At 47.0% G+C, this 14,068-nt stretch overlaps 3 protein-coding genes across 3 annotated transcripts; all 3 read left to right on the top strand.

Annotated features, from left to right (window-relative positions):
* Positions 1–175: 175 nt before the first annotated feature.
* Positions 176–751, top strand: F5Y00DRAFT_235417 (uncharacterized protein). The gene has a single exon (XM_048007552.1). It carries the CDS (start codon positions 185–187, stop codon positions 437–439), a length of 255 nt encoding a protein of 84 aa, XP_047865584.1. The 5' UTR covers positions 176–184; the 3' UTR covers positions 440–751.
* Positions 752–8,044: 7,293 nt separating this feature from the next.
* F5Y00DRAFT_55882 (uncharacterized protein) lies at positions 8,045–10,985 on the top strand. The gene has a single exon (XM_048013815.1). The coding sequence runs from the start codon at positions 8,199–8,201 to the stop codon at positions 10,518–10,520; it is 2,322 nt and encodes a 773-aa protein (XP_047865583.1). The 5' UTR covers positions 8,045–8,198; the 3' UTR covers positions 10,521–10,985.
* Positions 10,986–11,533: 548 nt separating this feature from the next.
* Positions 11,534–12,994, top strand: F5Y00DRAFT_269050 (glycoside hydrolase family 43 protein; the record flags this gene model as incomplete). The annotated part of the gene is made up of 3 exons (XM_048012369.1): positions 11,534–11,644; positions 11,722–11,807; positions 11,885–12,994. 3 exons carry the CDS (start codon positions 11,534–11,536, stop codon positions 12,816–12,818), a joined length of 1,131 nt encoding a protein of 376 aa, XP_047865582.1. The 3' UTR covers positions 12,819–12,994.
* Between the last annotated feature and the right edge of the window lie 1,074 nt (positions 12,995–14,068).

The following is a 14,068-nucleotide window of genomic DNA, read 5'->3' as shown; positions in this document are numbered from 1 at the left end:
CTCATCTCGTCTCGTCTCATCATTGCCGCATTCCATAACCTCATACGGACATTTGTTTACCCTACCATCAAGAGTAAGGGTCTTTCTTATAAGAACTTGACAGGATCGGGTTGTTGTAAAATTATACCACCAGGCAGATAGGCAGACCGGCATCTCCTAGATATATATATACATTCGGGTTATCATGAGTAGGCCTAGCGAGACGACAAAGGAACGTAGCAGCAGCAGCATCTGCGGCGGAATTGTCTTCTCAAGCACTGGGGGCCACTCGCCTACACCTAGGAGGCAGCAAAACGAACCTTCGGAGCAGAAGGCCACTGCTTCAAGCACACCTGCTAAACCTCCAACTCGATCGCCGTACATACCGCGGCATGCTAAAGACTCGTTCCTAAAGACCGCTACACCTCGACAGATGAAGAAGGCCAACGAAATCCTATAGACCTCGTCTCGGGCTGGTTATATCACATTACCTTACCCATCCATTTATCCATTCATTCATTCCTTCTTCCCTTACATACCGACTCCCAACTCCACCGCGCCATGCCGAACCATCACCTCAACTGTTATTTCCCCTCTTCGGACCCCGATCCCGTCGGCGCCATGGGTGTGGCGGTTCATCGGCGGGGCACAAGCCGAAGCGCGAGCCACGAGACTCATCGCTCTGGTACGGCCGAGCACATACATACATACCATGCACGTACGTAAAAAGACACGCGCTGGGGCGGCATACATATCTCATCTTGATCTGAGAAAGCCGGACGCTGACGTCGTTCTCTTTTGTGACGACGAATTCGTCTATTTGGGATATTCGGAATATTCTCTCCTTCTTTTTTTTTTTCTCAACAAGTGCCTACCTACCTAGGTACCTTAACCTGTATATACAATCTTTACTCTTCAGGCCAAGTGCCAAGTGAGACGAGGCGCGGTCTCACTCTCAATTGAAGTACTGAAATTAAAAAAAAAAAAAAAAAAAATTCCCAACACGGGGGATCAGTTTAGAAGTTTTTTTCTTCTCAAAAATTTTATTTCTCATCGCGAGCTATGGAACAAATAGGATGGGATGGGGCTGCTTCTTCTTCTTCTTCTTCTTTAGTCCAGCCAGGGCAGGTAGAAGATGACGAGTGAATACGGTACCTACCGTTTTGAGTTCATATTTGATCCTGAGCGTCGAGTTTGTATGACGATCTTGAAACCTCGCCGCAGAAATGCTCACGCCCCGTTTTCATTGGATTTTTTTCCTTTTTTTTTTTTTCTTTTGCTTTCTTGCCTTGTTCTCATGTTAATTGGGCAAAGGCTGGCGTGGATAGGATAGGACAGGACAGGACAGGGTGTCTGGGGTTGGCTGGCTTGCTTGGCAGGATTTGCTGCAGGGGTAATTTCGTGTAGATGGGGAGGGGAAGAACCGCGGTGGGATAGTGTAGAGTAGAGACAGAAAAACTGATAGACTGGCTGGCTGGATAGACGCGGACAACTCTAAAATAACTCTATTCAAACGTTGGTATGGGATCCATACTATGCAGATTGCTGCCGGTCCAATTAGGCAGGTATGTGCGCCTGTGCATATGTATTGGAGACTTGGTGATCCTTTAGAACCACGATTTGGTGAATATCTCATACCTTGGAATCAACGTGGCTTCCCTGCTCATCCAGGGGTTTGTAGCTTGTCATCTTGGTAGCGAAAATGCAGGACCTGTCTCATCTTCGCGTGGTTCTTCACATCTTATGAGGCTAAGCCCATAAACAAGTCGCTCCATCTCGTCTACTCTAGCATGTTTTGGGAGAAGCTTCACGATCGTAAATACATACATATCTTACATACCTTACCTTACCTTGCCTTGCCTCACCTTACATGCTAGGTATGTAAGTCGTCAGCCTGCAAAGCACAGTGCGGGGGACCGGGGGGTAATACCTTGGTCACTGATTTATGGTAGTTATACCTAGGCATGATCTTGTAAGCTCCATCTGATGCAAGTGATGCGGTATTTGTCGGCATATCACGTTTCTACAACCAGCATCCTTCACACTAACAAGAAATCCACCCATCCACCCATCCACTCATCGACAAAAGTACACACCACGGTATTCTCCTTACATACTTAACTAATAAGGGGGTGGCGCCCGAGAGATGACCTTAATCGTCAAAAAGTCCTTCTTTCGAGCCTCAACGTCCCGCGTAATAGAAGGATTTTAACTAATGTAGCTATATACGGTCAACAACCAGATCCGCACTAGTTCCAAATGAGATAGGATGCTCGATGCTCGTTCTAGACACTCTCTAAATCTATTTGTATATTATTATTGACGAGACCAGCCATGAACTAGACTTTTTGAGGCTGAGACGACACTTGAGGCTTTTAGACCTTTAGATTCCACATACGATATACACATACACGTCTTCCTTCGCGCCGAGGCTCGATTCACGTATCTTGAAGTTCGGATAGTTTGGCTGCCGTGACCGTACGGGGTAAGGAGGATTAGCATACCTACATATTGTGACCCCAGATCGTCGATTGATTGATTGATTGATTGACTGATTGACTGATTGATTGATCCTTAATTGGCGGAAAATCAAGACCGTCAGAAGACCCAGGCAAGCCTTCCGGACCTCAGCGCTGCAGGTAAACCGTTTCGTTTCAGGTATCTGGGATCGGTCAGACTGGGGGTCAAATGCAACCTATCTCGCACCGCGCAGGCGAAAGCGAGCAGAAAGTTACCGCGAGGACGGATGGTGAACACGTAAGCCACCCCTGTGTCCTGTGTCCTATTTCCTATATCCTGAAGATATTACATAGAGCAGGAGTCTCCCCAAAGCAGGAACATGGCGTCAACATGCGTAGGTACTGCATTACACGGGGGATTTTGCTAGGAGCTACCTACATAGCTAGCCGCCTAGGTAGTTAATTAGGTATCTTATGTTACATTAATCTATCACGATCACAGGGCTGATATTGTATATATGTAATCCGTAGGGCTAGTTAATGTTAATTATTGCTTATTTCGTCTCGAGTATATTGGTTAGAATAGTCTACGGAATTACCACGTTAGGGAGGTTGAAATGAATAAATATCACGTCGATTTACTTGGTAGATGAGTAGATCTAGTTAATTTTCTGATGACGTCAAAAACGCACAAGCATCATCGGTGAAGTCGTAGCTCAGTCCAGAAGTAGTGTTCTTTAAAATGATATGATATATTGGATAACTTACATAGTAGCTACCTAGTTAGATACGTTTACATCGACTCCAGGGTCGATGCTAATGTTATGACGCAAGGACTTTCCAGCAATTTGAATATTATATGATCGTATATGTACGTGTATCCTAAAGCAGTAGGAACATGTGCTTAAGGTTGACAATATCTAGTGGTCTTTATCGTGGTAGCTTCTTAGGTTTGTAGCTGAAGGCTCGAGGAGGAAATCATCATACAGCGACGCAAGCATAGTAGTTCCCTAGGTTATCTGAAAAAGCCAAAGCTCATGCTACTGAGTGTCGAGATGCAACTTCCGCGTATCGTAGCAGAAACTCATGTAGGGACGTATATTAAGTTGGAATCGTAGTTTTACCATTTTGTTCCTCACTCGTTAAAAAAAAAAACACACGAAGTAGTCTACAACCCAAATACCTACAGATCCATCTGTTGTCTATTATTGATACAATTATCAAGGATACTTACTACAAGCGATCCGTCACCATGAATGCCATGAGCATACAAGCTCTCCCCATGGCCAACCTTGGGTACTTCCATATCACCATCAAACTTGGCGAACGCCTCGCCCACGAAATCGGATCCCAGATCGACATATGCGTAACCGAAGCAGACGACACAACAGTCAGCAGGAACTCCCTCACGATCAAGAAACCGACGGACAGACCGCTCGAGTATATCTCCAGGGTCATCAAGATCCCACGGCGCCAGCCTAGAAAATACATGTTCCGCGTGACTGCGACAACGACGGATAGAACGAAATTCATGGCGTATAGCAAGGTGTTCAACCCGCTGCCGGAAAAGGTAGAAGTGCCGCCCGAGAGGGTAGATGCGCCGCCCGAGGGGGTAGAAGCGCCGCCCGAGGAGGTAGATGCGCCGCACGAGGCCGAATAGACGCTTCAACACTTGCTGCTGTGCTGCGGGTTGGGCTTGGTAACGATGGTACGGATTTACCTATTTGGGGAAGGAGGCTGATTCTGGGATTAGAGCTATTGCTTCAGCGTTAAGGCTTACGGTGATTGATATGTTTTCAGCAGCGGATTATGGTAAATTGGTGGTTTTCATCTTGTCTTAGGTATTTTGTTTCGTTTCGTTTATGTAGGCTCGTTTGGGTTTGCGTTGGAGCGGATGAGATGAGATGAGATGAGATGAGATGAGATGAGATGAGATGAGATGAGATGAGATGAGATGAGATGAGATGAGATGAGATGAGATGAGTTATTGTTATGGAATGAATAGCTAGCTAACCTAACCTAGGTAGGCTATAACTAGCATTTAAATAACAACTCCTTATCTCAAAAAGGTAGGTAGCGTGTTTTTTCTTGCAGACTAATAAATAAACACAGCTAGTATTGAGATTGAAGCCTTAAATTAGGTAATCTTGTCTAAGACTTCCCGGAGCTAAGGGGCTTAGGACCTTTGTTAGTTCAGTTGCTGCTGGTATTTATATCAATATCCACCGTACTAACATTCGGACCGCTAAGCCATGTCAAACTAGTCTTCTTCACCGCAACTAGATAATAGCCAAATATTAGTATGAAGTCGTGATTATAATATTGGAATATAGAAACGTGTTGGTACTAATTTGGATACGAAGAATTGACTATTGGCTACGACGTATACAGAATATGACTCTGCCTGTGTCATCGGATACTATGTAAGCCACTAGGTTAAAAAGATCCAAATACGTACCTAGGTAAGTACCTAGGGCCATAAATATGAGGTAAGGCGGCTTGAACCTAAGCGCCGCACCCTATGACCTAATCTGGAGGGCGGTGTTTAATCAGCTTACAGACGTACATAGACGCAACCGTACGAATTAGTGGACGATTATTGATTAGTGAGATGCGCTGCTGAGCTGCTGAGCTTTGGAATCTTTTTACATGACTCCATCGATAGTGTATCTGCCGTATCCCTTCTGTTGTATCCGGCGCAAACGGAATTGGTCTGGTCGTATGGGTTGGGGAGGGAAAGAAAAGGAAAAGATCGTTAATCATGTTACGCATCCAACAGGATTTTGTAGGTACATACCTACCTAGGTACATACATACATGCTGCGATAGGCGCTGGTTAAAGATTTGTCGACGATTCAGCGATTGTGGGGTAGTACCTGTGCGCATTGCGCTGCGCTGCTCTGCGCTGCTCTGCTCTTGCTTCTGGGATCGTATCGGTATCCTGCATCGGCCTCGGCAAACGGATAGACTAACCTACGGCCTTAATTCGCACGGCCGCGTCTGCCACAACCACGGCTAGCTGGGCAGAGACCCTATCGCATTGTCCGGCCCCCACGTTCGTCAGCTCCCCTTGGCGCTCGCTTATATACCTATCACTTAAGACTCAGGTGTCGTCGTTCGCATCGAGTCGACGGTAGCGGAAACAGGCAGCATAGGTTAGTACATAGCATAAGGCGGCCCGTTACGATGCGCCACTTTAACTTATGTGCGTGTGATGGGCGATGGGCGATGGGCGATGCGCGTTTGACTGATGCTGTTGGGAGTCATGGGAATGGGAAGTGAGCGGATGTGTGATGACTTACCGAAAATCGAGGATATCCATTTCGCGTATAGGCAATGTACTTTTTTCTACATGTACCTATGTACCTATGTAGGTATGTATATTTAAAAATGGTGGTGGCTCTGCAAAGTCTGCAGCGAACGGATTGCCGCATGGAAAACCCCTGTATCGGGTATCGAATACCGAACAGACGAATTATGTTTAGTTGAGATGCTGCTCGAAACTGGCTCTCTCTCTCCCCCTACATACATCCGCCTTCTATCGTCTCAAGTATCAGGTATTCTTATTCTTATACGAAAAGGCGGACGGAGGTGGTTGTCTCGTGCTATGTGCTTACTGTAGGTTATGTTTTGTGTAACTACCACTATGTACCTAACCTAAGGTATAGATGTAGGTGTATTACATCAATGCGCTACGTAGGTGGGCGGCGGAAAGGTAGGGCTGTTTGTACATTGCATAGGTACCTGTGATAGATGATGGGCCTTGGCTTCCCGATCTCATTAACTGTAGGTAATTATATTGTAAAACAAAAGGTGGGGAACCCCATTATTACTGCAGTTACTAGCTGCAGTATACCTTGATTGCCTACCTAATGTTAGGTACTGAAAAGGCAGGAAAAGGTTCACGCTAAACTGTTAAACTTGAGGGAATGAGTTCCTTTCTGTACCCTTCAACTTTTAACCCTTGTAAAAAAAGAAAAGAAAAAAAAAACCTACCTGGTAACCTACACTAGCTGCACATCCCAAGTTTCTACCGTCCATCCTATGCTTCAGATGCATCTCATCTGCCCTTTCGTCTCTCAACCAAAATTGTCAATTGTTTCCGCTTTTTCGATACGTTACACCCAGGTGATTTTCGTACGACCTACGACCCTAATTCTCTTTAACCCTCTACTCGGACTTTGTGTAGCCCTTTATTTCTTGGGTCTCTTAATTCAATTGGTTTAGGCCGATCCGTCTGCCTGTTCCCGGGCCTGGCTGAAATATTTTGAAGACTCGGCATTGGTAGGAGTGCCGTTGTCAATTTATTAGGTGGCTTCCCATAGCGGATGCGATTTATGAATTCGGGAAGATTGCGCGAGTCGAATGTCTCTATTAGGTACCTAATAGAGTGTAGGTATTGTTCAAGGGGGACATTCGATTCCTTGGCTACATACCTACCTAACCTATCTTACGTAGCATCCCATTCTACCTTTCTACATCAGTTAGAGGGTTTCGTCCCCTGGTCCGTACCGTATCTCAACTCTGCTAACGCTCCAACGCTCCAACTCATGTCACCATTTACCCCTCAAATGGGAAGTTCCCAATGTGGGCGGTGCTGAATATACCTAACCTTTAGGTACACCAGGATCCGATACCGACCTCCCGTTGGTTTTTATACAACGGAGATATCGTACCTACTCAGCTACTCTGTAGTAGGTAGTTCGGTAGCCCATTGAGTATCGCGGTCCATTTCCACTATCGCCATCTTATATAGGCAACACTTTGGTGTCCTGCTGTTCGGTCACGTATTACTGCGACATAGGCGCACATGCAATTCAGATGATCGCCAGTGGGATGAACCCTGGGACCCTGGGCAGGAAACACCGCATATTGTCCGCTAGGTGAACTACACTAATAACCTACTAACCTAGCAAAATACACACATAGCGAGGCATAATAGCCATCATTTCAAAATATGCCTATCTTGTCCGTTTTACGACAGTATTCGATCCACTTCCCCCGTAGGGATGTAACCTCACGACAGCATGCCTGACATGGCAGTTGGACTTCTACTTTGATGTTCGACTGGCGTGTCATGGCAGCATGGGCAGTCGTTAGCTCGTTAGCTCCCTGCTGCCATGATCCAGATCGGCTCACGGGGTACGTATCGTCACCAATATCCCGGCCGATCCGTATCGAGCAGTCGAGCAGGGACTAAAAGCCCGTACAGAAACATGAATGGCGCAACAAGTAATTCCCGGGCGGACCAATGATTGATAAAAATAACGATGTCCCTGTTGAATGTCCCTCCTTGCTCCAAACTGGGCTGCCCAGGCTTGTCTCTTTTCTGCAGGACCCCCATTGTTTCCCGCTCCGCAGGCTGGCAGGGCCTCCTTCACACACAGAGCCACACTCGCGTACGCCGTACAAGAGTACTCTAAGTGAGATACGCAGCGGAGAAGCTAAGTGACCAGGGTCGTCCGCCGCATTCCGTCAAGATGCCTTCCTTTCTCATGTATACTACCTAAGTACATGTGCCACTGCATAGCGCCGAATGACAAGACGCTCTCAAGTAATCATCACTACCTACCTATGTAGCATATGTAGCATATGTAGCATATGTAGCATGCAGCTGGCCCTTTTCCTTGGTTGCAGAGCCTTGTGTCACCCACCAAACGTAGATCCCACCTCAATATATGTCGAGTCCTCTCCCCCAGATGCTGGTATGCTGGTTTCCTTCTACTTGTCTGATTTCCCTTGCGTCTGCCTCCACACACGATGCTATCCAGATCAGGCGTTAGCATTCGAAGGCTCATATCTCCTAGGCGAGTCCAAGATGAATTTGAGGATGGGGTTTCGGTTGATACCGAAAGATGGGATCAAAGGACGGGACGGAATGACAGCAATATACTTCCTAAGAGGCGGGCAACCTATAGTAAGAGACGGCCACCGCCACCGATTATAGTTAGTAGGGAACAAAGCATTCATGACATTCTGGATCCTCTGCCACCGTTGCCGCCATACGACACGCCGCCGCGGTCCAGGTCTAGTTCCTTGAATAGCTGTGAACGCCACAACGACTCTTACTTATCACACTCAATCGACTCAAAGAGGTCTAAGTCACCTCTTTGTTCTTTATCGTCAAAGGAAGATAGAAGCCAAGAATCACTCCAGCTCTCTAGCGTGACAAGCTATGGAGGCGACGACTTTCCACCGCCGCCTCCTCCTAAAAGCTACTCCGAGTCGCCAGATTCTCTTAGACGTCAGGCGGAACTATCAAGTTCGAATTTGGATTACATAGAATCCCTATCTCTACGACCAGAAAATAGAGCGGCAACATTACAACAAAACCTGCGACGGCAGGAATCATTCTCAAGCATTACAGATAACATCCAGCAACTTATACAAGAGGCAGATGAGGCTTTCAGAGCAGTCGGTCACGCTCTCGTTGAAGTGCAAGTCACAAACAATTCTACAAAGGCATTACCATCACTTCCCACGCCCGAATCATCGCCTGTTCTAAAGCCAGAGCCTTTGGCTTCTCAGACTCGAGTAGAGAGCCCGCGACCCCAAACAGTCGCCTCTCCGAAAACCATCGCTTCACCCAAGACCGTCATTTCTCCCAAACCCGCCGCTGCTCCCGTATATTCACCCCGACGGAATCCATCAGTGAACAACGGGGTTAAGAGGAAGAAGTCGAAGAAGTCTAAGAAGGTGAAGCCGATGAAGCCGAGCCGGAAGCCTGCCGCGTCCAAGTCGACGGCGAAGAGTGGCCCAATATGGAACTTCTCGGACAATGTGACTGATCTTTTTAGTGGGAAACTCTTCCAAAAGATCGAGGTGGATGAAATGCTCACACCGGACCAACTGGAAGAGTACAGGTTGCGTAGGATGTCGACAATGCAGTCGGAAAAATCGGCTAAGGCAACACAGCCTACCCAATCGACCCAGTCAACACAGCCCGAGAAATTAATCGAGACAATCGACGCTGAGTCGACCGATACGCCGATCGAGCCCTTTCACCTTGAAGATCTATCTTCCCGAATTAGATCGGCCAGTGTGTCACTCGACCTTGATACACCAACTGAAGAAAAACATATGTTATTACCATCTAACCCTGTTGCCTGGAGGGATTTTTCTACAGAGGGACGTAATGAATATGGCCCCATCGAGCTTCCGGCGTCGATATCAACGTCGGAATTACATACGGATATAGGAGAAGAACCGGCGCAAAACAAAAATGCCACCTTCCAAACGCCACCAATGAGACAGGCTGCACGATTTGCTGCGAGAAGCCAGAAGGCATCACTGCCCAGCATCCCAGAAACGGCGGCCATCTTGACACCCACAAATGAATTATTTGTCGGCCACGATCTCAGATATTCCCGAGATATGGTGGCGGATTCAAATTACGTTTTCCTTCAATCATCGCCGTGTTCCATGACCAGCCCTATTTTCCGACACGGCCCGATTCGACTAGCTAAATCTGATCTAATGGCAGATGTTAAAATCGGAGCGGATGATGGCCTAGACTGGACGGCATTCCAGATGGCTATTTCTGGGGGCGCCGGAGACTGGTTCTCCGAAAGCGACGACACAATTCGCCGCAGAGAGGCGGAAGAGGCGGCAGAAATTATAGAATGGTTTGGGTCATGGAATTTCAGCAGTCCCGGAGGGCTCCTAGACCACCCTATTGAAGCCGATAGCCCTATGAGCATGACTTCGGGTGAGGATTGCTCGGAAGTGTCATACAACGAGACCGAGAAGGACAGCAACCCATACAACCAGCATTACCACTGGCAGACACCCGGGCAGAAGACAGTACCTGAATTCCATCAGCCCGACTACGATATATCCGGGCTTGAGCTAGATACTTCGAGGATGAGTCTTGACGACGAGATGTTTGATGAATCCAAGGAATACAATAGTCGGGAGAGCTACGCTAGCCTTCCGCAGAGCCCGATGTTGGACCTCCGAGTTATTCGAAGCTCGGACGGGGACGATATGGACGTTGTCCCGATGGGATATAACCTTGGACATGACCTGGGAGATTTCCTTAAATGGGAGGCGGAGCATGCGTATGCCGGGGACTTTTACTGAGGCGTTACTTTGGGTTTCGCTCTTCACAACGTTTGCAAATTTTTTGTTTGCATTATAACTTATAAGCAATGGATCATGCCATGCTTCGAAAGACTAAGCTGCCTCGAGGAGGCCGCATGGGTTAGAAATGAGTTTTACGTCGAACCGACTACCTGTTCATTTGTCATTATACCATCGATTTATAAAATCGAAGGCGTTTGGGAGGCACGCTCTCTAAGCAAAACGAATTGTTTTAGGGTTAGGAATATTGGATTAAGCGGAGCGCGGCGCTGGGACGGATGGATTGATTTTTTGTTATGCTATGTATCGGAACACAATTCGATGTACCTTATCGTTGTGCGACCAGGAACTATAAATGTTATACTGGGAATCCACTATGGTGGTTACCTAATAGTAAGAATTTACATTAGGAAGTTATCCAAGGGGAAGGGAAGGGAAGGGAAGGGGCAGAAGTAGAGGAAGGGGTAGAAGTAGAAGATGGGGAAGGGGGAGGGGGGGGAAAGGGGGGAAAGGAAGCTAAGGGGGGACTTACGCGGTCATGTTCGGGCAACTGCGGTGTCGTCCGTTACACGTAAATTTGGAATTTTGTTAAATATCGAGTCATCTTCCAAATCATACCTACCTTCATGTCTACTTCTTACCTCTTTCACATCCTGGAGTTGTGACACTAGACTGATCACCTGGTGATGTACACTCGTACACTCAACCTCCAAAAGACAAGTTGTGATCTCGTCCACCCTCTCCACTCGCGTCGTCAGCTATCATCGTTAAACCACCTCTTATAACCTTATATTGGTTAAAAATCCAATGATAGCTAGCTTATTCTCACCCAGTTCGTCTTTCCATTTACTTACTACGAATGAAACCTAATTTCATACTCGCAGATCGGACATACCGAAACAAGTACAGTTTTAAAACTACGCCGCCAGCCGAAAGTTAATCAAGAGGAGCAAATGCTCTATATCTTTCTCCGGGATGCCTTAGTGGGTGCGAGCCGCGCGTTAGCCTCGATAATGTCGATGGATAATCCCGCAGCTATGCAATACGATAACTCGACTCTCACTATTACTTCCATCGGCACTCCGGATCCCTTCGTAACCCAATTCAGAGGCCGCTACTACCTCGTAAGCTACCGAAACTACCAATACCACCACTACCTTATATGTTCTTGATAGGGTGGCACTATTAACTTTATACCAAGACCTTCACCGCCGGAAATAGGGTCGAGATATGGTCATCCCGCAGCTTGGCTGACATTGAGAGCTCTGCTGATAGACATGTAATTTGGTATACTCTACCTTCTCCCTCCTCTAACGCCATATCTCTTTTAGCTAGTCATGGTGCTGACCTGACATTAACGCCAGGACTCCTCCGCAGGGCACTGACCACTCCGCCGAACTCTGGGCTCCCGAGCTCCACGCTCTGCGTGGCCGATGGTACGTCTACTACGCCGCCGCAAACCCGGCTCACGGGAACAAGAGCCACCGGATGTATGTTCTGGGGGGACCACCGGCATCCGAGGACCCTTGCCGGGGTCAATGGGAATTCTTAGGTCGCATTAACGAGATGCCGGACCACTGGGCAATCGACGGTACTGTATTCGAGATGAATGGACATTTGTACTTTGTGTATTCGGGTTGGCCTCTCGATGACCCCGATGATTCGTCGGATCTCATACAGCAGCTCTATATTATGAAACTTGAGGACCCAACAAGCGCTGCTAGTCCTGCCATTGTCATATCTCGCCCGCAGTATCCCTGGGAAATTACAAGCGAAGGTAACGGCATAGACCATGGCATCAATGAGGGGCCGCAGTTCTTGAGCTCACCCGACGGAGGTCTCTCTTGGCAGGGTTTGGTCTATTCATGTGCCGGCAGCTGGACCCACGAATACAAGATGGGACTATTGCAGTATATAGGTGGTGACCCATTAGATCCGACTTCTTGGCAGAAAGGGGAAGAGCCGCTTGTTCAGACGCGGAGACATGGTACCGGCCCCTTTGGGCCAGGCCACGGGTCATTTCTCAATATAGGTGGGCAAGTTGTGGCTATATACCACGCAACCGATAGTCCAACAGACGGGTGGGAGAACCGTAGAGCAAGGGCACAGAGGGTAGCTTTTACAGACGAGGGGCCGTATATGGGCCGATCATTTGGTATGGAACCTCCTCGTCCAGAGAGCGGTAGCTTGGTCCGCCGCATGAAGCAGAAGTTGGGAATGAGCGTCCGCGACAAGCAGGAATTGGCCAGCGAGAAGAGCCTAAAGACTCTGCTAGGGAACAGGGCGACGTATACTTAGATATAAGAAAAAAGACGGGACCAAGTGTAAAAGGCAAGATAGATTAAATGGAAGTATACACGTTTGGGAAAAGACAAGATAAATTGAATGGAAGTATACACGTTCAGGGGATGGAATTATGGCTATGGCAGGGTCCCGGCGGCGTCATGGTATTTAGAACTTTTCTATGTATTACGGAATAAATTAGGTTATTTTTTTGTTGTAGATAATAGATAATTGAGAATACGAATGTATAAGTTCTGTGTGCTACATATACAATTGTTAAGGCTATGGGACTCGAGATGCTTTTCTGCTTATTGACTCTTCTAGGATTTTATAGTACAGCTTAGAGAAGTAGGTGTAGGTACTATTAGAATTGTGATATTCCCTATCAGGAGCATACTTTAAGATCGAGTCTCTTGTTTTTGTATGAACTTGGTATATTGTTAACACCACCCTCGGTAAGGAGAGACAAAGGATTTTTAGGTGTATTTTTATAACCACGATACTCAAGGTACAGGTTTAGGGAGAAACTAGTGGTTAATAGGGACTACATAGTTGTGCGGTCAAAACGCGAACTATTAGCTTCATAGGTATCAAGGTTTTCGTGTGAGAGGTAGGAATGTTCTTATGCATTATCATCCTACTTATACACTAGGTACCTACATAGGTTAGGCACCCAGGTACCAGGGCCTATTACCGCACGAAATACATACGAAACTAATTACAAAACGCGAGCGAATAGACAACAACACGTAAACTTGTTGCGAGGTGGTTCACCGTAATTGCAAATAAGAGTTCTCGACACGTTGGTTGTTGCTCTTGGGTGAAAGCTCATTTTGTATATCATTCCTGCTAAGGCACAGCCAGATATCTTTTTTTTGCCACTCACTCACTCACTCACTATAAATACAAGACAAGACAAGACAGGACAAGGAACAAGAAAAACACTGTTTGTTGCCTGGTTATTCGTAAGGAGGAGTGTATTAAGGGAGCAAGCAGCAAGTTAGGTAGGCAAGGTAAGCACCATTGTTTGTATTATTTGCAAAATGTTTTTCTCCCGCTCTCTTTCATCCCCTCATTCCCTCATCCGTGCTGTCCAGTTCCTATTACGTGTGTATGTGTGTGTGTGTGCATGTGTGTGTGTGTGTGTGTGTGTGTGTGTGTGTGTGCATGTGTGTGTGTGTGTGTGTGTGTGTGTGTGTGTGTGTGTGTGTGTGTGTGTGTGTGTGTGTGTGTGTGTGTGTGTGTGTGTGTGTGTGTGTGTGTGT

This window comes from Daldinia vernicosa (genome assembly GCF_022497035.1).
Source record: "Daldinia vernicosa strain CBS 139.73 unplaced genomic scaffold F5Y00scaffold_19, whole genome shotgun sequence".
Taxonomy (NCBI): Eukaryota; Fungi; Ascomycota; class Sordariomycetes; order Xylariales; family Hypoxylaceae; genus Daldinia; species Daldinia vernicosa.
The sequence above is the reverse complement of the archived record's forward strand: the minus strand, read 5'-3'. Positions and strand labels throughout refer to the sequence as shown.